Source organism: Chaetodon trifascialis, chromosome 14 (assembly GCF_039877785.1).
Source record: "Chaetodon trifascialis isolate fChaTrf1 chromosome 14, fChaTrf1.hap1, whole genome shotgun sequence".
Taxonomy (NCBI): domain Eukaryota; kingdom Metazoa; phylum Chordata; class Actinopteri; order Chaetodontiformes; family Chaetodontidae; genus Chaetodon; species Chaetodon trifascialis.
Window position 1 is genome coordinate 18,888,124 of NC_092069.1, and position 22,464 is coordinate 18,910,587.

A 22,464-nucleotide genomic window follows, 5' to 3' on the forward strand; every position below is an offset into this window, starting at 1 on the left:
ATGAGTTCAATGGTCACACTGGCTGCTGCTGCTGCACGGCCGGCTCTGGCCTGCACCGTCACCCTGCAGCTGTCACCTGGAACCGACCCATCACAGGGAGAGCACTGTTCCCACAACTTAGGTTGATGTATTTGAAAAGAAATGCAGGGCTTCATTCAAAGTTGCATGCAAAAAAGCTGAGATGAAGCGGTACTGACCGAGCTCTTGTGACTTTTAAATACCGGCTGAAAAGTCTGAGACGTTGAGAACGTTAATCAAGCACTTTATTTTTCCCTTTTCGAACGGTTTAGGCCCTTCGCAGTCTGAATTTCTTACAAAAGATCTTACAAAAAGATTTCCCAAAATATTTATCTCATGTTACAACAACAAATCAAGTGCAAATCACTGGATATTGTAAAAACACTTTGTTAAAAATTAAAAATTAAAAAAAACTGGAGAACACCTTGCTGCAGTGCAGGGGTGATTTGCTCATTCAGGTGGATGGTAAAGTAGGTTAGGCTTTCTCATATTTGCGGACTGCCTGGACTCCCTCAAAAGTCAAAGTCTGTGAGAAGAGAGGAAGCAAAAGACAGGCTGTGTCACATGACAGCAGTCAACACTGAGGAGGGGTTTTAATGCAGCATCTAGAAATCATGCATACTGAATGTAAAACAAGTTTTATTCAATCCCTTTGGATGATCTGATATCAGTTATTGCATCATTGCCAAGGTGAGGCAGTTTTATTTGTATAGCACAACAAGGCAAAAGTGCAGTACATAAGATAAAAGATCTTTTTTTATGGATGAAATGGCTCCATAAACCCATAAATGTAACCACAATGATGGCACAGAAAGATTTCACTTGTCACTGGGGTTCATATTAAGCTGTGTCACTCAATCTTACCACCACCATCTTCCCATCCTTGAGTTCTCTGACTATTTTGGTCTCCTTCCCATCCCACTTCTGCACATGCACCAGTTTGTCTCCCTCCAGGGTTAAGGTGGACTGCAAGCACAAGCACAGTGTGATTTCAACCAGGTCAGTCATCCTCCAGTTGCAGCACATGTCAACATGTCAGATTATATGCTGACTTTTACTCTACTGACTGCTTACTTTGCATCGCCGGTCATCAGGTGTGGTCTCATCAAACTCCTCCCCCAGCTTGGTGGAGATCTCACTGTTCTTGAAGGTGCTCAGGGCTTTCACCACCACTTTGTCCCCATCCCGGCCGATCACTACTGTTGTTTTGGTCACATTGCCCACTTGTCTTGTGGCAAAACCAACACCTGTCCCAAAAAACGGTGCATTTAGTAATGCATTATATTCACAAGCTATTTATTTTACTTCTTTTCTGCACAAAAGTGAAAACACAACTGCAGAGTAAGTGCAGCCCGCAGCACACAACCATGCTCACACTACAATTAACAAGCAGAAAAAATACATAAAAACTAATTAAACTTGCTCACCAAGTGCCTTCATGTAGTCATCAAAGTTCTGGCTGTCCACCAGTTTCCATGTACCGCAGAGAGCATCAACCATTTTGCAAGTGTTACTGGTCTGTTCAGTATGAGACTGTCAGAGTACTGCTGCTCTCCCTGAAGTAAATCTTCAGCTTGTCTGCCGGCCAAATTAATACTGTAACAGAGGGCGGGGGCTCAAGCTGCAGCGTGAAAGCTGATTGGAGGTGCCAGAACATTCGTGGGCTGTGATTGGTCACTGCAAAATGGGCTGTTAATTGTGTATAAAGGTGAATGTCAACCTTCCTGTGTTATGTCTGTGATTACCATAAAAATTAAGATAATTATACAAATTACTTATGACAAATACGCATACTATAAGCATTTCCCCTATTTACATATCTAATTATTCCAAAAAATCTTTTTTTTTTTGACAGCCACGCTAGCAGCTTTGTAAGGCTAAGGTGTAATATTCCTCATGTTAGCATCTGCCAGTTAACATATATGCTAGTTAGTGCATTAACACGAAGAAGTAAATAAAGCTAAGGCTGGTAGGAACATTATCATTAATGTGCATACTAATTTTCAGCCATTAGCCAAAACCACAAATATCAAGTTTCTTGTGGTGCTAAAGCTGAAAGATGGACCAAACAACCAACACTGCCATCCGGGATGCTAGCATGGCTAACACACTGTTACAATCAGCATCAAAGCAGTTATTCAGCCTGAGCCTAATAAACACGAAATGACTGACAGTGACTACTGTATACCTTTATTGTTGATAAAATACTTCCTGCAGATACAATCTGACACAGTTACAAACAGATGGCCACTGTCTGAATAAAGTAAATCAGTCCTGATCAATAACACCAAAGAAGTAATCAGTAATACTAGTAAATTATACAAAATTAAATTTCACTATTGCTGGATATATTGTCAGTTTTTCTGCATGTTTAAAAAAAAAGGGAAAAAAAATCTACTTGGCACTGATCAAGGCCAGATTAATACATGAAACAAAACCTGCAAGCAGCATAGAAAACATACCACATTTCACACAGTAAAAACATTTCTTTGTCTTTTTTTACCAAATGAATTATCTACAAGAATAATTTATTACTTCCCTGAAGTTCACATATAGTGCATGCAAATGAAACATTACATGTTCCACAATGATAATTCAGATTGCAACTCAGGGATCTTTGCTTTCACATAATGAAGGAGGGAAGTAACAAAGAGTTTGAGTGTATTGTTTTACAGTATATTTCTGGAGCAGCAAATCCATCTGGTGTCATGGATGGTTACATAACGTAATGATGTCTGGCTCCATGAAATTTGAATGTAAAATAATAGGGGAAAGGGCTATGTCCAATAAAAGACAATTATGCTATTTAATTATTTACAGAATATGACTTGAAGCAAGCAAAGGCAGATGTGTGCCAAATTAGCAAACTGTGTCACTGTAGTTGACTCTAATAAAGCAGGGGCTTGAACGGTTTGAGGTTTGAGGAAAATAAAACGATTAATTACAGCAAAAAGTTGGGGAATAACAGAGGGCAGCAGAGGTAGAGCGAGAGAGGTAGAGTGCGAGGTAGGGAGGACAGAGCAGCACCGAGGCTGGTCTATATTAAGGCCTATCTCTCCTCTCTCTTATCAACCTAAAACAAGCCCGATAAGGATAAACATCTCAGCTCTTGGCACACAGTGACAGGTTTATCATAAAAATGAGCCACATGAGACAGAAGTACCCTCACGAGCAACAGCGAGACCTAATGATGGTTGATTTCCTACGATAGCGGCTTGTTGTGCTGCACATGTCAGAAGCTAAAAGCCACTAGTTGATGGCTACCAGTATGCTTTTTTCACTCTGACTGCTACAGTTTATACAAAACCGTATAAGAGATAGAAACGCCTGTTAGCACAAATGTCAGTATATAACTACCAGCCTGTAATAGCATCAAAAAAAAAAAAAAACACTCCACATAGAAACTGTTTCCTCAGGGCTGATACTTTCAGTATAAGATACAAATTATGTTTCCTGAATGTCACACAGTCTACAAATATGCCTAAGAAAATAAAAAAAACAGCAATTTAATTAAATAAAGGGCATATGTGGTGGTTTAGAGCGCCTGTAGTGAGAGGAAGCAAGATAATAAATCCAGTAATATTGCATAGGCATGATGCAAATTAGAGTCAACTGTTACTTAACAGCAAATCAAAAAGTAAAAATAAAATTCCTTCAACACCAAAGAAGGAATTTCTTTACAGTTTTAATTCATTTTAGCCTGGTTTCAAAGATTTGTGGAGAAATGCACTTAAAAAAAAATGGCACAACACTGACGTCAAAGATTGTCCTGCAATGTGGCATCTGTATGTGTCTAAGTGGTTTTATAGGTAGTTCTGATTTGTCCTTTCACCAATGGGAGCTATCTGAATACCCCAACATTGATTGACAGCGCCACCTCTGGTTTCCTGGATTTGGTCGATCCAGTCTTCTTCTGTGGTCCAGCTCCATCAGAGCCTGCAGCCTGCCCTCTGAAAAGATGCAAGGGTAGATCATTTTACCACAGGATCTATGATTTAGGGTCACAGTCCAGTGTTACAGCTACAGTACCAAACAATGTGGCCATAAAGATGGTCAGCAAATAATGGAAAGCCATAAAAGGTTTGAAGTCCCACCCTTTCCTGCGCTGCTCTGCCTGCTCTCGGAGCCTCTGCTGGCCCTGCTCGTCCTCCAGGGTAACAAAGTCCCTGTTGTTATCAATCAGAAGATTCTGGGGAAAATATTAACAATCGATTCAGTGTTTCTCGAACAAATCAAAAACAAAACGGATTCATTTTTAAACAAACAAACAAACAAACAAACAGCAGTCATCCCTCAAGCTGGCTGTTTAGCCTTCTGGCTCAGTAGCTAGTCTTGATTTAGAATACTTGGTCACAATGACAGAACAAATAACTGCTATTAAAATCTCTAGATAAATATACTGTATTTACCCAAATATAAAGTGGGAGATTGCTGAGCTACAGAAACTGATTTAGCGAGGTCCAATGGCTGAAAAACGGACGCATATACTCCCCAGTTTAATTGTGTAATTTGTGACCGGATGTCATCAGTACCTTGATGCCGATTGTGTCGCCATCTTTGAGGTGAAATGGTGCTCCCAGTAGTGATTCAGTCTTTTTCTTCTTCTTCTTTTTGGAAACCTGCTGGCTCTGGAGGTGAAAGGCAGGTGACACATAATTCACTCACAGTGTGACAATGAAGTAGCAAAATTTCCATGACTATTGAAATTTTGGAAAAAAATTCTGAACTGAAAGATCACGACTGACTCTCCTTTTAGTCACTATCAACACTTCTTCTTCTTCTCCTCCAAAAACACAAACAGGAAAAGCTCACAGAATCTTACCCAGTTTGAGATTTCTTCCCAGGTGTGTTTGTCTGGCTGGTGTTTGGCCAAGAGTATAGAGTCGGGGGAGAGGCCGTACATTGCAGCCACACATGTGCGTAGAGAGCGAGGAGAAGAGTCACGGGATGCATCCCAAACCAGCTCCTCTGGAGGGTAGTAACACTTCTCCCCTGGTACTCCCATTTTAACATTCAACAACACCTCCTTAGGCCTGAGAAACAGGAGGACATAAAGCATTTAACTGAGAAATAAAAGAAGGACCGTCTCGCTCACACCACGGACAGATTCTGCATAACATTATGTATGAATCAGAAAACTTGTGACATCTCAAACCTTACCCAAGATCTTCCTCGTTAAGCAGCTGTTGCACACAAAGGTTTGTACCAGTGGTCAGCTTTAATTTCCTGATCAGGAGGAAACAAGCAATGACTCAAATACTCAAATACTCAGAAATACACCCTGAAACAGGAAAAGAGCTCACACCTGAGTGTCAGTTGCTGTCCTCTGAGGATGCGCGTCAGCCTCCGTCCCTCGAGCTGCCACACACGCATGAACGCAGTGGTTGGCACACACACATCCTGAAGGGCAGGCAGTGTCAGCACCTGATACACAAAGAGACAACAGAGCAAGAGAAATTACGAATATAAATGAGAACCAGTCTTAGACTGCAATACCTACTGGAAAAAACTGTGAAGTAAAGCACAATCAGATTGAATCCTATCCCACATGCAGGGCTCACTTCATACTCATTTCTTTTATTTTGTTGTGGGTCTTGGCGTCTTTGATGATGACCTTGTACGAATGGACTTTCCATTCCTGCCTTCGATGGACACATAAAATGACCTTCACATTCTACCTGAGTCTTCAGATCGTCCAGTGTGGCCTCGTCAGATATCTCCACCTGTCCGACACTTCTCGGCTCTGCCGGTGACTGACTGTGTGTTTCACCTGCAGCCTCCAGCATGTGCTCCTCAGTGTGGCCGTTGTCAGTGTGATTAAAACAAGCTTCCGTGGAGCTGCTTCTGGGATCCAGGTAGAGCCACACAGACAGCTTGAGGAAACCCTAACAGAAACAAAAGACAACAAAGGCTGAAGAGAGATGTGAAGCTATCGCATGTAATGAGTCTCCAGCCAAAATAAACATTTCAGTACCTTCGGAGGAAGCTGTCCTTCTGTGACGATTAATGTCTCCCCATTGTTTATCTTCAGCTCTGACAGAGGAGCGTCCTGAGAATCAAAGAAAAACTATTTCAAACACTTCAAACACATATTTTCTCTATGAATTTTGTACCGATACCCGATAAGCAGGGTACACGAAGCAAAACAAAAAAAGATACCTGCAAACATCCTTTGATGTAGGAATGACATTTTGCTATAGTCAGCCACTCACCTCATCCATAAGTGGCTCTCCAACCTCCTCGCACCAATCAAGCCTTCTCAAGTGCCAGCAGGTGCCTGCAAACACACATTTGGATGACACTAACAACCAGATATTTTGCATCAATGTACTGCATTTTTATATTTATGTTTCTATGGACAGAAACACTCAATGCACAAAAGTTGAGTTTACAGTACATGCAAGTTACACACAGGACATTCGGAAAAGAGAAAAAACTAGTTTTACCATCAAGTCCAACAGCATCCAGCATTGCCTTCAGACACTGCAAATGACAATCAGAAAGTAAGAATTTTAAAAAGTATGCATACATGTTGCATGACCAATGTTTCACAAAGTGCATGAACACTTTTCCGCCTCACCTCTTTGACACTGCAAGTATTCTCCACGATGATGTCCATCTCCATGCCAGCAGAGGGCGCTGTTCCCACAGAGAAGTGCAAAAAAAGCTGCACGGCAGAGAGAAAATCTCACATCAATCAAGCAGTTTAAAATCTCGTAACTCCTTGTCTCGATTTGTTTCTAAATGTAGGGTGTGGACGGTTTACTGGTACTTAAAGGTAACATCCACCTGTGCAGCTGCAAGAACAAAGGATTTATTGAAGATTTCAAATAAAAGACACACCTGTGATGCCTTGGGGGCATTTCCCGGACAGAGAGTCAGTGTGGTCATGAGTCGCACCCCGGCGTCCCGAACACTCAACTCCTCACACACTGTCAGGTAAACCAGGGTAAGTCAACACCAGTGCACTCAGTAAATACGCTGTAAAACTTCAAAGACAGATGATGAGACGAAACATTACATGGAGTACCTTTTAAACATTTTATGAGGGGCAGTGTACAGGAACGCATATCTTAATGTTTTTGATAAAATGAGGGGGATTTCCAGCTCTTAACTTATCTGCACCATTAAAATCACCCTCAGGTAACAAATGGCACAGTACCTGGAGGAAGGAGTTTCCCTGAGCAGTCCACCTGTCTCAGACAGTACTGTGCACCTGGTCAGCGGGAAGAAAAACAAGTGCTGATTTCAGAATGTATCCAAACACAAATAAACAAGATCATATTACATGAAGAGACGAGGGAGGTCATGAGACAATCTTCATGGTCTATCATCGGCATATAAGAATTAATTAAGATCTTCTATAGTAACCTTGCTAAATTCTGATCCTTTGATCCAGGATTAAGAAAATATGTGCATCATAAATAGACAATATCCAAAATTTAAAGCTGTATGGCTTCAACTTTAAATTGCTTCAATTTGATGGACTCTGATTTAATATTTTGGAAGAAACGTTACGATATGGGACTCTGCTTCTGCACGTATAACTGACTCTTACTAATAATGGTGAGGCTGACCAGGACACCCTTTGCAGACAGTTATATTTAACACCGAGCAGCTTGCCTGGGGGTTGCTCCTGTAGCTGCAGCTCCTCTATGGCCCTCTGTTTCACCTCACACAGCAGCTGGAAGAGAGACACATTTTACATTAGACATGAGTCTTTTTGGAAACAATGATGTGATGCTTAAATAGAGAGATGAAGAGGAAGAAGAGACAACCAAAGAGTAAAGACAGCAGCAGAAAATTACTGACCATATTTCCTGTAGCTAGAACCTTGATCTTCCTCCTCTCCCCTTCTCCTCCTCCTCCTCCATGTGGTTGAAACTCCACCTGGAGCCAGCGGCAGTCAGACGGTGTAGTCACAGTGACGATGTTTCCGTTTAGAGTGAACATGCTGCACAAAGTTAAGAAGACTACGGTGAAACACACACCTGGAGAAAACCCACACGCACCCACAGTGCGGATGATCTTACCTGCTGTCGAACGATTGTGGCTCCAGCACCAACAGCGCATCTCCGTCTTTCAGCGACAGCTGCCTTAGCGTCCGATGCATGTCATCGGGGGGGAAAAGCTTCCATCCACTTGCCCCTCCTCCCTCCCCTGCCCCCGGCTCTCCCCTCTTTCCTCCTTTATGCTCCTGGCACAGCAGACTCTCCTTAGGCTCCCCAAGTGCATCCCTCACCTCCCCAAGAGTCACAGCACCTGCAAAACCTCTCGCCTCCCTTTTAAGCCCCTGGCCTCCATTTTCAAACCCTCCTTTGCCATCCTCACACTCCATCCCATCCTTCATCTCTGGATCCTTGTCTTCCCCGAAAAGGGGACGGACTACAGTCAGCAGCACCGGCTCCCACTCGGCTCCGCTTGGGACAGTCACGCCACACACCTGAAGAGATAAAAACCAGCACACAAGATTAGGGATATGAAAAATGTTCTTGCGTGAGGCTGAATGTGTGGGACTATGGCCTTGCTCACCTCTCTGCCGTTCCACACAAACAGGTCAGAGTTTGTGTGAATGCCTGCACTGTACAGGGAGACACTGTCATCTGCAAAGAGTATCACAACCAGAGCATAGTTACAACATTTGAGAAACTTCTTCTGTCCTCTTCAGGTATTTTGCATGCACGGGTCTCACCTGTCACAGTACTGTAGAGGTGCAGACCTGCAGGAAACCTCTTGGCCACAGTCAGAGCCATATCTCCTTCCCACAGCTCCTGCATCTATATAAACAAGTAACAGCTCATTTTTAACATGCTTTGCAGCATAATAAAAAGCAACAGCTAGTGTTTGTGGGAGTGACGTTACCTGATAAATAGCCAATCGAAGCTCTCCCACGGTCTTTCTACGGTCGAAACTCAGAGGGGTGCTCTCGTTCTGCTCCTTGCTGATTGGTTTCAGGGCTCCATTTTCTAGCCTGTAATTGGGTGCCAGGTGGAGATGCAGCTCCACAGTGTTATTCGTGGCTTCAAACTTCTCACTGTAACAGAAACAATGTGGACTCATGTTAATATAACTTTCCAAAAAAATGAATGCAAGTGTCTTCTTTTTTCTGAGCATTGATGTGTTGAAAGTGCTAAAAGTGTCATGTGACAGAAGCGTAATTTGTGAATGTGTTTCTGTACCGCATTTGCTGCAGTTTGATGTTCTCCTCCTGAGCCATCTGGATGAGGTGAAGAGGAACTTTATATTGGGGATTGTTCAGAGCTGCAAATGCAGAACACATTTTTTAAGACATTTTTTAAGTCATCTAACTCCTTCACCTTCTGTGTACATTAATTGAATTCAATTTAAAATGACCCCGCTGAACTTCCTCCTCTGTTCTTCACCTCTTCCCCATTTCGTTCTCTGCTCCGACACATCTTTTCAAATACAAATGCAACACATGGTGTCCATTACCTTCACTGGGCCTGTGCAGCTGTGTTTTTCTGTAGAACAGCATGTATGCGCTCTCTTTGCCCTGGAACTGCTTCTCTATGTCAGACTCCCTGATGGAGGTCACCGTGGAGTCGTTCAGGTCAAACCAGTGGCTACCCTGCTGACAGACAGAGGAAACGCCGTGAGAAACCGGCATCAAAGTAATCACAACATGTCCAACGGGGACTCAGATGAATTCTTCTTGAATTCCTGCTAAAAAGTGGCTGCTACTCCAATACCTCTGGTTCAGGCTCTGCCAGTTGTTCAGCAGCTCCGGGGTCTGAAGGTGTTGGAGGATCAGAGTTAGTGGTCTGCTCTGCTGGGCCGGGGGCCTCAGTCACAGGGCTTGGCGGGTTTGCTTTCAAAGCCACTCGAGTACCATTGGACACCAACATGAAAACATCACTGTGGGACTGCAGGAACTACATCAGAGGAGGAAAAATGAAGAAAGGACAATTATTTGTTTAAGAAATAAAGCGGAATAAGCACCAAAGGAGGCCAGCTTTAATAAAAACATTACATAACATAACACAAAGAAACCAACCAGACCTTTCCTATAGGACCGTAGTGTTTTCTGAACTTCTTGCTCCAGGATGAACCAATCTTATCCATGAGTTTCTGTCCCAGCTGGTCCAACAGGACACTCTTTGATGGCTCCTAGTGGACAGGAAATCACCTAATTAATTAACTATGACTGTACAACTGCCTCAGCAAATAGAAATACATGTATGACCGAGACAAAATTCAGACTAAGGAGGCCTTCAGATTCGCAGTTACTGTACCTGAGCAATAATAGCAGTGAGGACAGACAAAGGGTCGTCCTCTTGCAGGTTTGGCTCAGACACTTCCTTCTTGACCACCTCCTCCTTGACTTTCTTCTGGGTCTTGGGTTTGCATTCCTCCTCCTGACAATGAAACAAAGAGGTCTTTCCTATCTCACATGTTAAAAGGTTTGCAGGTTTAGCAGATAGTAATACAAGATTTGCTAATCTGAGTATTAGCTGTTCATAGGGAATGAGCAATCAGTCACTACTCATCTCATTACTGCCTATAATTGAATAAAATATGCATTTTTTTTTGTTCTCATCTTCCATCTTGTTTTCTTTTTCCTACCGGCGGCTCCCATTGGCCCAGCTGGTCAATGTCCCTGATATAAACATGGTAATGGCCACCGTAGCAGCCGCCCTTATGGATGATAACAGAGAACAACTCGTAGGAGTAATCAGAGTCCTCTCCATCAATCTGTAAAGGAGGAACACAGGTCAAGACATCTTAGCATAAGTGTAAGTCTGGAAAAAAACAACAACAATGAAGAAAAGTCATGTTAGATGTGGCTGATTATAAGAAGTGAGGTGCAGTACCTGTTCACAAAATGGCTGTAGGTTGATGGTGAGGGGGAAACTGTAACGTCCCGTCTCCTTGTATCGCTCACATTTGGCAAAGTCAAAGCTGAATCTCAGCAAAGACATGGTCATGAATGGAGGAAGCTTCCTAAGCTTGGCTGACTGAATGAGAGCAAAATAAATAACGGAAAGTGAGAAAAAACTCTATTTTTTATGTTTGTGTAAAAATGTTAATACACAGATGCCGTTCTTTTCTCTTCTCTAGTTTTAATCTTCTATTCAATTGTTCAAAAAGGGAAAAGGGAGACTTTTAACGTCTCTTAGCGGTCACTGTAATATTACTGTGTTCATTCAGCCTGAAAGCTGGCACTGACCTTGGCAGCAGTGACCAGCCTGTCACACTGTGCACAGCGGTAAAGGTTATTGCCCTCAAACAACTCTTCCTCCACAAACATGCTCCACAAAGCATCCTCCAGGCTAGACATGCCACAAACGCACACGGTCAGGTCCAGGAAGTCCTCCTACGGAAGAAACAAAGAAAACAGAGGTGGGTTAATGAGTAATGTTGGTCTTTGCATTTAGTAGTGACATTTATTCCACGTGGATAACTCCTTTAGTGTCCGTCTTAGCATATCTTACTGAGGCAAAGACAAAAAACATATTTCCAAGTGTATTTAAAGGTCCAAATACAAAGAAACCCTGCAAAAATTTACACACCTGTCTCTGGCTGACGTTGCCACACTCCTTGCAGACAATGCTGTTGACAATGGTCCCATGGTACAGCCGCTGGATAAACGTACTACCAGTGGTGTCCACAAGAGAGTGCTCCAACGCACTGAACAGAATCCTGTTCAGCTCCTGTACATCATGCTGGTTTGTTCCCTATAGAGGACAAGAGAAGAAGGATCAAATTACAGAACGAAAGACGCCGTTTCCCAGTCACATACTATGTTCTAGTAGCGTACAGTATATAGTTTATTACACTTTTCGTAGCATATTGTTTTTGTAGTTGATATAGAAGAAATCAATGTAGGCTGCTTCACCGTTTTTATATACAGGACATTATACAGGACTGAACATCAATCAAACTTTACTCATACACACTTTACTTAATTTTTTAACTTTATCATTATTGAAACACCAAATATATGTTTAAAGCCTAAAGGGATTGGGACATATGACCACTGCTGATCACTTGAACACAGCAACTTTGCAATATTTTTGCTTCTTATGTGCATAGTCATTCTCGCCTCCCCCAGCTGGAGCTCAAGTTACACTTTCCATTTCGATGGATTTAAAGCTCTGCTTCGAGTTTAACCACATCACTGTATGCGCATTCTTGACCTGGAAAGGGTGCTTATGCGTATCCTGAGGCAAATTCTGTTTATGTTTCTGTCTGTTCTCCCTCCTCATGTACTTATTTTGTGTGACTGCAGCTGGGACGCCTCCAGACAGAACAGAATGCAGTTTGAAATCCAGTTTTTGTGAATTTCTGCATGCATCTCCTGAAGGTAAATCAATTTCTGAAATATGAAGTGCAACCTGAGCCTCTCTTTCTCCTCCTCACTGACCAAGATAATGGGCACAGACCTCGCTGCTGTTCCAGCCAAAACTGTCGGTGAGGTTGGCGGTGGAGGCGCTCTGCTGGTCCACCAGCAACAGAGAGGCAAACAGCCTCTGCAGCTCCAGTGGGATCACTCTGACCTGCAGAGAAGAAGGAAAAAATCTCAGTACATGTCACACACACACACACACACACACACACACACACACACACACACACACACACACACACACACACACTTCCATCTATGGTTACACCTACAGTGCAGGCACTTACTTTGGCCCCTGGTTTCTCTTTGTCTTCCAGACATCCTAATTCCTCTGGCCCTAAACTGAACAGCTCCTCTGCAAAGACAAACAATGAATAAGGAAACATAATCAGTACATAGCTGCCTTCTACTTGTCCATTGCAATGGTGAGCCTGAATCTCACCACACTCTAAGGAACTGAACCCTGGCCTCACCTCTGAACTCTGGGGTGAACAGCAGGGTCTGGAGCAAAGAGTTGAGGTAGCAGGTACCCCCCTGGTTCTTGATGCCGCACAGATTGCTTCTTCCACGGGGTGGAGGAGGCTCGTCTCCCCCCTTTATAACTCTCCCTCTGGAGGGAGCCGAAGCGAAATCTTCCTCCTCTTCTTGCTCGAAAAGATTCCCAAACATGCTGTGTGAGTTATTTACTCCGTTTTCTCTCTGTTATGCCGGGACTCGCAGTAAATCGTGTGTTAGCACGCCGATGTGCCCTCTTGCTATCTCATCTTGGTCTTGCCGAGCTCTCTGTTGACAATGGCCGGGCTGACTCTGAAATAAGAGGACTTCACGGGGCTAAACATAGTGACTATCACCGGATATATATGCGTTTGACGCGCAGTTACGCTGTTTAGCTAGCTTACCAGGCTAACAAAGGCAATTCAGCCGCAGACCGACACTGACGAGAAGCTTGACAGCTCAGCGAAAACGGGAAAAAAAAAAAATCAGGCTGTCGGTAACGTTGGCGGTCAATATCACTACGACTGGAAAAATGGCGTCTTCTGAAAGAAACTCCAACGAATGATTTAATCGTTACACAATGTCACTTCAGTTTCTGGCTCTGTCTTCCTCTCTCTGTCTTAAACCAGATAACAAACGAAACGTAAATAAAAATACCGTCGGTGAACAGTAGGCAGCCATGTTTGTTCCTAGCAGGGGATTGAATGGTGCATTGTGGTACTTGTAGTCAGACCCTCCCCGCTCACAATAAAAATCAAAATAACTGAAGGTATTTTCATTACTGGGCCGATGCATGAAAACATCATGAATCTGGTTTAATGTAATTTCAATAATTTACTGTCAACTCATGATACAGCCATGAAAATGGTGTTTTATGACTGCAATTCTTCTCTCACCAACAATTATTGTATCGACGAAAACTACATTTCCGGATAGTCTAGTCTTGTCTTGAGGTCATGGGGTTTGTAGTCCACTGGAACAAACATGTTTTACAGTAGTTGGAATTTAATGAGACTGGCAGCTCTGTGCCCAGGGCCATGCGAGGAGGTTTGCATACCAAAGACCTCACCAGGTATTTCATTAGCCACAAAATTACTTGAAAACCGTGAGTACTGTCATTTGATCCTGAAGGGTAGGTTAACAACCCTGATTGCCACCCTGCATGCTCTAAATGAACCAAGCTGAAGGTTACCCAATCAATGCACAAATAACTCTTATTTTGCATGTAAACTTATTAAGTCTTGTTTATTGCAATTTAAATAATTTACTGTCACTTTGTATATATATTTCATGCAGTCAGAGGCAAACAAGCAACAATCAGTCCAATTTTCCATGAGAACACACATTCTGGTTAACAAACAAAATGTTAAATATCATTAATATGAAATGAATATGAATATGGAAATCTTACAGACTGTCTTTAGCTGTATTCAGACAATCCAGACAAACAGATAAATATATTCTCATAAAAATCTTGCCCATGATATTTGTGTTAAATTGAGGTATCAGTTGTTAACCAAGCCCAAGCCATCTATGCTGTAAGGTAACTGTGTGCAGGGCTGGTCATTATACCAAATTCCCCAGCCAAAAGCTGTCTCTCACATTTTTTTCAATCGATTAACTGTTAAATTTTATTTTCAGTAAGTTTTTATCTCCCCATGCGATGACTTAAACCGTAGGATAACCTAGGATTTTTATCATATGTCAATGTAATTCAATATTTCTTGACCAAAACTGTCAAATTAATTGGTCAATGTAAAATCCTCCCTCCCAAATTTCTTGAAACAATACTTAGGTCATGACCTTATCATGAGCTTAATGGCTGCTATGGTCCTGACTGTATGTAAACTGAACAGAAACAGTATTTCAAACATTATTGCAAACATTTTCAATTTACAAAGAAAAACAGCATGTGCAACACAAATAAATATAGTACACAAAACCACACGTACACTCTTTTTTTCTTTTTTGCTCAGTAGGTTTTCAGCTTGAACACTTTGGAGAGAGGTGCTTTGGCACTGGAGTAGATGAGATATGATTCCCCTTTAGAGCTGAAAAACTCCCAGTCACTGCAGCCGATCGTTGGGAGCCAATGAACCGGAACAAAGCCTTCATATCCCTGCCACCTAAAAACAAACAGAAAGGAGGAATCAAATCAAAAGCGTATTTGCATCTGCTTAACAAAGGCTCCAGACCCAAAATTAGCCCTCAGCCAGTTCCTATTTCCTAGCAATTCCTCACATGTAAAAAGTGCTGGTATGCTTTCACTCATCCAGCCACAGGAGGAAAATACATCTGCATTACAACAGTTCAGGTGTATGTCTCAGCACTAAGTTAGAAAACCATCAGAATATATGAATTATTTCACACTGGCAGGGGTGATGTTGACAAGTTGAGTACCTGTACAGAATGCTGTTGAGAGAGTAGGATTCTCCGTTAAAGGAGTTAGCGACAACCAGAAAATATTCCTCCCCGAGGCTGAAGAACTCCCAGTCCACTGCACTGGTGAGACAGAAAAGGAATGTGGTGATGACGAGACGCTGACATGGCAGCAAACGGGTTATTATTCAGGAAGTGCTCTCATGATCTGTCTGTGTGTACATGCACCTGGCATACTATAGAGTTTGCATATCTATACCTGTAGGTGACAATATCCTGGAAGCGGACAAACAGCTGTCCATTCATGTCCAGTTCGTAGATAGTGGAGTTGATGGCATATCGGCTTGGTCCATTAGCATGGAGCCTGTGTCCGTTGGCAACAACTAAGAAGACTCTGCTGCCAATCTGAAACATCTCCCAGTCTGTGGCACAGAAGGTCTAGATTGACAGTGAGAGAGAGAATTGTGCTTAACGTGTTGGCAGTGGTAGAACGTCACAGTATATTTAATCAAGCACAGTGCAAGTACAATGTTGAGGTACTCTTACGTTACTAAAGTATATTCAAGGAAAGAATATACATTTTACACCACTGCATATATTTGACATCTGGAGTTACTTGTCAGACTAAGATTTGACAAAACAACAAAAAAAACAACAACATTGTTTCAGCATGTTTGGCTCGGGGGCCTCTTACAAAAAACCAGTGACTAGTCGGGGCCCCTTGTCATGGTTCAGATTTCTATGAGCTGTTCGCAGTTCCACCAAGGAGATATTTACCCTCCAAACTTCTCAGATGGTTTTATTTAAATATCTATGTGAGGCACAAAGATTCAATATTTCACAAAAGAGTAAAGATTAACCTTTGGACAGGGAGTAAAGGCAGCAAACATGTCCCCGTTTCACATCCTAAGATTAGAAAAAAGTCTAATATATTTGTGCAGCAGGACACATTAATCATCTTATGACCCTTTCGAGGGGCCTTCACTTCTAGGCTGGGAACTACTGGTCAGATTTCCTAATTGTATTTAAAGTAGTTAATATGTCATCTACACATTTTTGCATCAGTGCCAACAATCTGATCACTCAAAGGGTCATTTTCAGTGCAGTAAGTACTTTCCCTTTGATACTTGAGTATGTTTTGCTGATAGTACTCAAGTAGGATTTTAGATGCCGGACTTTTACTTGTAATGCAGATTTTTTACATTATTGCCACTTTTACTTAGAGAAACAGCTAAGAGAGTAATACATGTTCTAAAAAAAAAAAAAAAAAGTATTTTCACTCATTTCTGGATGATTTTACATGATTAATTTCCACCTGCCCCAAGGTGTTCTTCAGACTCCTCACATCCAGCTGTGGAGTTCCCCTAAATCATCTCCTTATGGTGTCTTATGTGACTATCAACGTGTCAACACACTTTTCAAATGTGGCTGGATTCAAATATATGATTCACTATCAGTTACATGTCAAAGCGCTGCTATTGCTCAAGCAAATCATGGCAAACCACACGCTCTATTTTTGGCCCTGTCTTAAATGTTCCTTGCTTTCCATCTCTCTTTCATTACCCTGTTATCTCTCCCCATTTGTGTTCCCTTCCCTCTGTGTGTACAGACGAGAAGGTTTTTCATACTCACAGATACAGATCTCATCAGAGGAAATCAAAGCCCAGCCAGTGACAAGATGAATGGTATGGAAATCAAGGAGAAAAATGCTACATTTAAGTGCTATTAAGCCTAATTTCCACCCATGCTCAAAACACCATCCTGTATTGTGGTCGGGCACCAAACCAATGTTTTTGATAATCAAGAAAGTGAGAGTTTTTCAAAGTCAGTTACACACTTCCTTTGCTCTTTTATGTTTACCACATACTTTAATTGTCTGGAACACCTGGAAGCTTCCATTGACCCAAATGTAGATGACTGAGTCCACAGAGGTGGTTATTCCATCAAAGGCATTTGCCACCACCAGGAAATGGTACGGTCCGACTGTGAAGAACTCCCAGTCGTAGGCTCCTGAGGTGGGCAGCATCTGCTGGACCTCAAAAGCCTTTGTTAGCCTGTTCCACTTGTATATCACACTGTCTATAGTGTGATTATTATTACCTGGAAGACAAAAACAAAGACAGAGAATGCAACCGAGTAGTTTAACATTTTGCGGATGTCATGCAGGAATTCTGGATGTTAGCAGGCGGATGTTTAGTTTTTACCTTGTCTATGATTGGCCACAGCGAGATATGTTTGTCGATTGATGTTAAAGGCTTCCCAGTCCCGGGCACAGTGCGTCTGCAGAGTCTGGAACCGGACAAACCGTTTTCTTTTTTTGCTCCACTTGTAAATCACAGAGAAGTCCGTCTCTGATTCTTTGTTGAAATGCTTGTCTGGCCCTCTGCCACAGTTAGACACCACCAGAAATATCTAGATCAAAGTAAGAAAGCACAGAGAATATCAGCTCCCCAAACTGTTTTTACCAGGTGGATGTATGAGTGTGCTCGATTCATATTCTGAAACGCATCTCTTGCTTTTTGTCACCTTCTCGCCCATGCTGAAGTGTCTCCAAGCCAGAGCTCCATATGTGCTGATGTTCTGGTAGAGCTGGAAACCTGTTTGGCTCCACAGATACACAGCAGAGCCAGAGGCTGTAGACTGATGAGCCATAGCAGCCATCACACCCATGCCAGGTACCTGGAACACCTAAAGATTGGATGAAAAAAGATCTATAAAAAAGCACTCATAGACTTTTTGGACAGAAGATGGAAATCGCAGGATGGTGAAAATTTATGCTGCACAAGATTTTGTGCTGAAATGTAATCAGCCTCAGTGCAACAGAGGAGAGCATCGACCACGAGCAACTAAAATGGACCAGATTAAATTTCAAGAGTGGATGCCTTCGGTTTCCAAGTACAATGAGGATCTTCGCAACCGTAGAAACACCACAAATGTACATAAATATTCTTTTTTTTAACAAGGTGTAAGGATACCTCTACATCGTGTGTCTCTGAGCTGGTGGTGAGGACCTGGTGTTCCAACACGTAGTCCAGTCGTTTATGATCTGAGCGGATGGAGAGGTGAGGTTTCTGTCAGGTTTTCAACCGAAGTTGAGTAAAAACTAGCTCATCAGTGGCTGATAGCTGGATTCTCACCCTCTAACACAGCGATCCACACTGTACCATCGCAGAGGTAGAGGCCTTTCTTCAGCGGGTTGAACCACAGCTGGCCCTGCAGCAGCTCTGAGCACGACCGCTCCAACCCCACAGACACTCGCTGCTCTGTTTCTGACGGTTCGTGATCAAAACACAAAGAAAAGCAGGTGATCAAAGAGGCGCGGAGGCAGGGAAGCACATATGTCATGCCTTGCTTCATACTGTATCAAATGTCCTGGAAAATCTTGCATGTGCAGGTTACCGGAGGAGGGTACATGGCTGTCATCCTCCCTCCCCGTGACAGGCAGGTCTGAGAGGAGCGGCGGTACTGACAGAGCTGCTAGCTGGGGCTCGGACGAGGGGCAGGTGTAACGGGTGGCATCCGAACCTGGCACCAAAACCAGCTGTCGCAACAGACCCTGCACGCAGATCAGAAGGGAAAGATTTAAACAGTGGTTTAGCAGCTTACCTTTAAGGAAAGTTAATGATGAAGAAATATAACTCTTACTGAATACAAGCCTTTCCATCTCCCCCGACTGCCGATGTGGAATCTTGATCCCTGAATGTTGAGGTCTGACGGGAAAGGCCTGGAGAGAACGCTGTTTGCCATAAAAAGACATAATTATTTCTAATAGCTGAGGTAAGTTGTTTTTCTTCTGTAAATGAACTAAAAGTCTGCAATTAAAGTAGTCTCTTTTCTGCTCCTATTTTTAGGCGACAGGAATTGTATTATATTGCTGCTGATATTCTTCCCTTCTGTGCGCCAGAGGGAGTTTCCACTAAAAACCATCTATCACATGCTGTCAGGCCACTGTGATATGGCTGCAGGGTGTGAGCAGATTTGGAGCGGTGCCATTGTATTGTGGTGACGGATCTACTATCCCTGAAGGGAATTCAGAGGGAGCAGGAAGAGAGCGTGGTGGGAGACAGACAGCATGCCCACCCAGCAAACGGTAGCTCTCAGTAGGAGCAAAACAAAAACTTACATTTCCAGGGGTGAGCTGCAGTCCACGGTGAGCCTGGCGTGATGACTGCCAACGACTAAAACCAGTGTGTGCCACTGGTTATCAGCCAGCCGGGCGCCTCGAAACCCCCAGCGCTCCACGAGCCCTCCTTCACCCCTAAAGAGGAAGTGCAGACGTTTTCTGGAGAACCTCAGTCCCAGGATGATCCGTCCCTCATTACTCCTCACCCGCCTTTCCTTCTCCCTCTCGCCATGTTGCGCCATCTCTTTATCCTTTTCCAAAATGTTCCCTTTGCCGACCTCCTCCTCCTCCTCCTCCACCCCTCTTTTCTCTAGCTTTTTTGACTCCATCAGGGAAAAGATGTATTCATTTCTCTGAAAAGCAAACAGGAAGTACATTCACTCAAGTACTGAGGTAGTTTTTTTTTAATTTCAGAGGAAATTACTGTACTTTATACTTCACTACATTTATTTCACAGCTACAATTAATTGTTACTTTTCACATTATGGGTTTATAAACCTTTAATAAGCTTATAAACTTTGGTGCATTGTTATAAAGTATATAAAATTACCCTAAACTGCTGCATTCTGCTTCACAATGAGCACTTTTACTTTATTTAAGTACATTTACATGATATTATTTCTTTCTATTCTGATTTTTACTTCAAGTATCATTTTGAATGCAGGGCTTTTACTTGTAACGGAGTATCTTCTGACTGTAGTATTGGTATTTTATCTGAAGTAAAGAATCTAAGTGCGAACATTCAGTGCCAGCGTCTCACCTTGGCTGCACTGCGAGTGACTTTTAGTGTCACAACAATGGAGAATTCTTTGGGGAAGAGGTCGCAGTTTGCCAGCAGCTGGGAGGAGGGGAAGCTCATGGAGGTATGGGGGCTTGAGAAGTGTACACCCCTCACCCCTTCAGCCTGCTTCAGGTGCACCCCTGGTACAAGTCTGGAGGTGTCCCTCTCGAGGACAAAGGACAGGAGATCCAGAGGGAGGAAATCTGCAGACAATGAGCAGATTAAGTTACTGCTTTGGTTTTTTATGCAGAATTTATTATAATATAAACCACTTATTCAGAATCTTGGGGTTGGGAGGTGTCACAAAATGAATCTGAGGGGCCCTGAGATGATTAATGGATTAATCTGCCACACACTGGAAAAGGGAAAATCATTCATAGGAAGTAGTGGAATTTAAGTAAGTGTTAATACGTAAGTACTGTGCTTAAGTAAAGTTCTTCCTACTTTTACTCCACTGCATTTATTTGACAGTTTTAATTGCAGACAGATTTCTGCAGACAAAACATCAGCAAAAAGATTATAAAATATGATGCTTTGTCATAAATCAAACTACCCAACAGTATATGAAAGTAGATCTGAAACAAGATTCACTGGAAACTCTTTTCAGAATTTTTCATGCAAAGTTGTTAAAGATTTTATGGGACAGTTTGTGCTTTTTCTTGTAATTACCTTCATGATTTTAATCTTTTTTTTTTATAATTTAGTCAAAATAAACATCGTGAATGGGTAATTCTGGTATTCTGGGTAATTGTGGCAGCATTTCTCACAATATTCAGAATTTTTACAAAGCGAACAACTAATCGATTAACCGAGAAAATACACAGCAGATTGATCCATAGCAGGAGATAATCATCAGTCGGAGCTTTATATAAAATAGTTAGAAAACTAGCTTCACCTCAACCAACAACAAGAGTAAAATGCTGCTTACAAATGAATGAATCAGTGATAATAATCTAATGATATCGTATATAATAGCATAAGAGTCACATTGAGTACTTTTAATACTGCAAGTGCATTCCGATGATTAAACAAGTAACATTTTCACCGTCTGACTTTTACTTCTAATAAAGTACTTTTACTTGAGTAAAGGATCTGTAACCAGCACTCATGGGTTAATATATGAAACCGAGGGGTCCCAAGAAGACATGGTGCTGTTTTAAGGGGACACACGTGAAAAAGGTCGGGAACAACAGCTATAAACTAATAAAGCACTTAATGTCATAGCATGCTTGAATCCCTGACTCCCCTGGTGTGTGAGAAATAGCCTCGGGTGGTGCTGGAGCTATAGGAGGTTTTAGGAGGGGTAGTTATTAAGAAAGACACTCACAAAGACCTGATGAGACATCATATAAACATGCACACCGTTAATCCTGATTTTCTGATGTGTATAGAATTGTTGTGGAATCCTAACCACATCCAATGTCTGTACTTGTTTGTGGATGTTAATTTAAGTTAATGTTGCACGCCACAGTGCACACACAAACACTTCCACTGTACTGTAAGCAGATGCAGACAGTTGGAATTATCCAAAAGAATTTTAGCCAGAGGGGTTTCTCAAGTTTTTAAATGAAACCATAAAACCCATTGACTGAATAATCATTAACTCAAACATCAGATGTGCTGAAGAGAGCTGAGGCAATAGGCAGTAAAGCTGAGGCTGGGAGAGGTGAAATAGAATAAAATGGTACAATACCTGCACAGTGTCTCCATGAGTCTGTGGTGCTCTCAATGACCCTTAACCCCAAAAGAAGGAACTGCACAAATATCAGTGATGACATTACAAAAAGCATGTTTGGTTCAGTTGCCAGCTGGTGCGAATGTCTCCATATTGAAGGTATTTCTCTGTGTCCTGCTCCCTTTTGTCTCTATCTGAAGTGACAGTACACACCAGGCGCCTGTGTGCTCTTCATATTGGTACAAGTGAGCATTTTCAGATCTTCCAACTCCAGAGAAAAACGTCCAGTCAACAGACCAGAAGCTGAAACTCATCAAAGCTCCGCCGGCTGCCGAAGAGTCCCATGTAACAGTAGAAGCAGACAGTCCCAAAGCATCTGAGCTTCAAGAGGAATCCATTCATCTGTGTGGAGCGTCCTGCACCTGCAGCTCCTTTTAAACACCAGAGCCATGCAAATCACCACCCAGCCTGTCACTCACCCCCCACCCCCCCCAACGCCTCTGATGACACAGACCTGCCAGAGGGGTGAACTGCTCCAATGTGTGTGTGTGTGTGTGTGTGTGTGTGTGTGTGTGTGTGTGTGTGTGTGTGTGTGTGTGTGTGTGTGAGAGAGAGAGAGAGATACA

At 42.5% G+C, this 22,464-nt stretch overlaps 3 protein-coding genes across 4 annotated transcripts; all 3 read right to left on the reverse strand.

The window, feature by feature from the left end:
- Positions 1 to 250: 250 nt before the first annotated feature.
- fabp7a (fatty acid binding protein 7, brain, a) lies at positions 251 to 1,584 on the reverse strand. Its single transcript, XM_070979605.1, has 4 exons — positions 1,446 to 1,584; positions 1,093 to 1,265; positions 883 to 984; positions 251 to 544 (listed from the first exon to the last, which is right to left on the reverse strand). The coding sequence occupies exons 1-4, from the start codon at positions 1,516 to 1,518 to the stop codon at positions 494 to 496; spliced, it is 399 nt and encodes a 132-aa protein (XP_070835706.1). The 5' UTR covers positions 1,519 to 1,584; the 3' UTR covers positions 251 to 493.
- Positions 1,585 to 2,186: 602 nt separating this feature from the next.
- usp40 (ubiquitin specific peptidase 40) lies at positions 2,187 to 13,586 on the reverse strand. Of its 2 annotated transcripts, none has more exons than XM_070979493.1 (31): positions 12,859 to 13,586; positions 12,673 to 12,740; positions 12,423 to 12,536; positions 11,550 to 11,714; positions 11,207 to 11,353; positions 10,851 to 10,994; positions 10,603 to 10,731; positions 10,272 to 10,394; positions 10,039 to 10,146; positions 9,729 to 9,911; positions 9,472 to 9,607; positions 9,198 to 9,279; positions 8,881 to 9,052; positions 8,711 to 8,795; positions 8,551 to 8,621; positions 8,052 to 8,461; positions 7,831 to 7,972; positions 7,642 to 7,702; positions 7,181 to 7,234; positions 6,862 to 6,950; positions 6,599 to 6,685; positions 6,465 to 6,501; positions 6,231 to 6,295; positions 5,993 to 6,067; positions 5,697 to 5,903; positions 5,324 to 5,442; positions 5,179 to 5,244; positions 4,841 to 5,051; positions 4,551 to 4,646; positions 4,113 to 4,207; positions 2,187 to 3,968 (listed from the first exon to the last, which is right to left on the reverse strand). In XM_070979493.1, the coding sequence occupies exons 1-31, from the start codon at positions 13,052 to 13,054 to the stop codon at positions 3,860 to 3,862; spliced, it is 3,846 nt and encodes a 1,281-aa protein (XP_070835594.1). In that variant the 5' UTR covers positions 13,055 to 13,586; the 3' UTR covers positions 2,187 to 3,859. The 2 variants fall into 2 exon arrangements, with proteins under 2 accessions (XP_070835594.1, XP_070835593.1); XM_070979492.1 differs by having other exon boundaries at positions 9,472 to 9,610.
- A 1,266-nt stretch (positions 13,587 to 14,852) lies between these two features.
- Positions 14,853 to 21,953, reverse strand: LOC139342568 (thrombospondin-type laminin G domain and EAR repeat-containing protein-like). The gene is made up of 13 exons (XM_070979757.1): positions 21,857 to 21,953; positions 20,143 to 20,366; positions 19,383 to 19,735; positions 18,905 to 18,995; positions 18,659 to 18,815; positions 18,397 to 18,528; positions 18,235 to 18,305; positions 17,786 to 17,947; positions 17,464 to 17,671; positions 17,127 to 17,359; positions 15,519 to 15,697; positions 15,281 to 15,382; positions 14,853 to 15,006 (listed from the first exon to the last, which is right to left on the reverse strand). Exons 1-13 carry the CDS (start codon positions 21,951 to 21,953, stop codon positions 14,853 to 14,855), a joined length of 2,163 nt encoding a protein of 720 aa, XP_070835858.1.
- Between the last annotated feature and the right edge of the window lie 511 nt (positions 21,954 to 22,464).

Coding starts and splice junctions, on each gene's coding strand:
- fabp7a (XM_070979605.1), bottom strand. CDS start 1,518: ATGGTTGATGCTCTCTGCGGTACATGGAAACTGGTGGACAGCCAGAAC. Junction 985..1,092: donor CTGATGACCGGCGATGCAAA/GTAAGCAGTCAG, acceptor TTGTGCTTGCAG/TCCACCTTAACCCTGGAGGG. Junction 545..882: donor AGGATGGGAAGATGGTGGTG/GTAAGATTGAGT, acceptor CTCTTCTCACAG/ACTTTGACTTTTGAGGGAGT.
- usp40 (XM_070979492.1), bottom strand. CDS start 13,054: ATGTTTGGGAATCTTTTCGAGCAAGAAGAGGAGGAAGATTTCGCTTCG. Junction 10,147..10,271: donor TCACTGCTATTATTGCTCAG/GTACAGTAACTG, acceptor CCTGTCCACTAG/GAGCCATCAAAGAGTGTCCT. Junction 6,686..6,861: donor ATGCCCCCAAGGCATCACAG/GTGTGTCTTTTA, acceptor TCTGCCGTGCAG/CTTTTTTTGCACTTCTCTGT.
- LOC139342568 (XM_070979757.1), bottom strand. CDS start 21,953: ATGCTTTTTGTAATGTCATCACTGATATTTGTGCAGTTCCTTCTTTTG. Junction 18,996..19,382: donor TGCAGCTCACCCCTGGAAAT/GTAAGTTTTTGT, acceptor TATGGCAAACAG/CGTTCTCTCCAGGCCTTTCC. Junction 18,306..18,396: donor GTGGATCGCTGTGTTAGAGG/GTGAGAATCCAG, acceptor CCATCCGCTCAG/ATCATAAACGACTGGACTAC.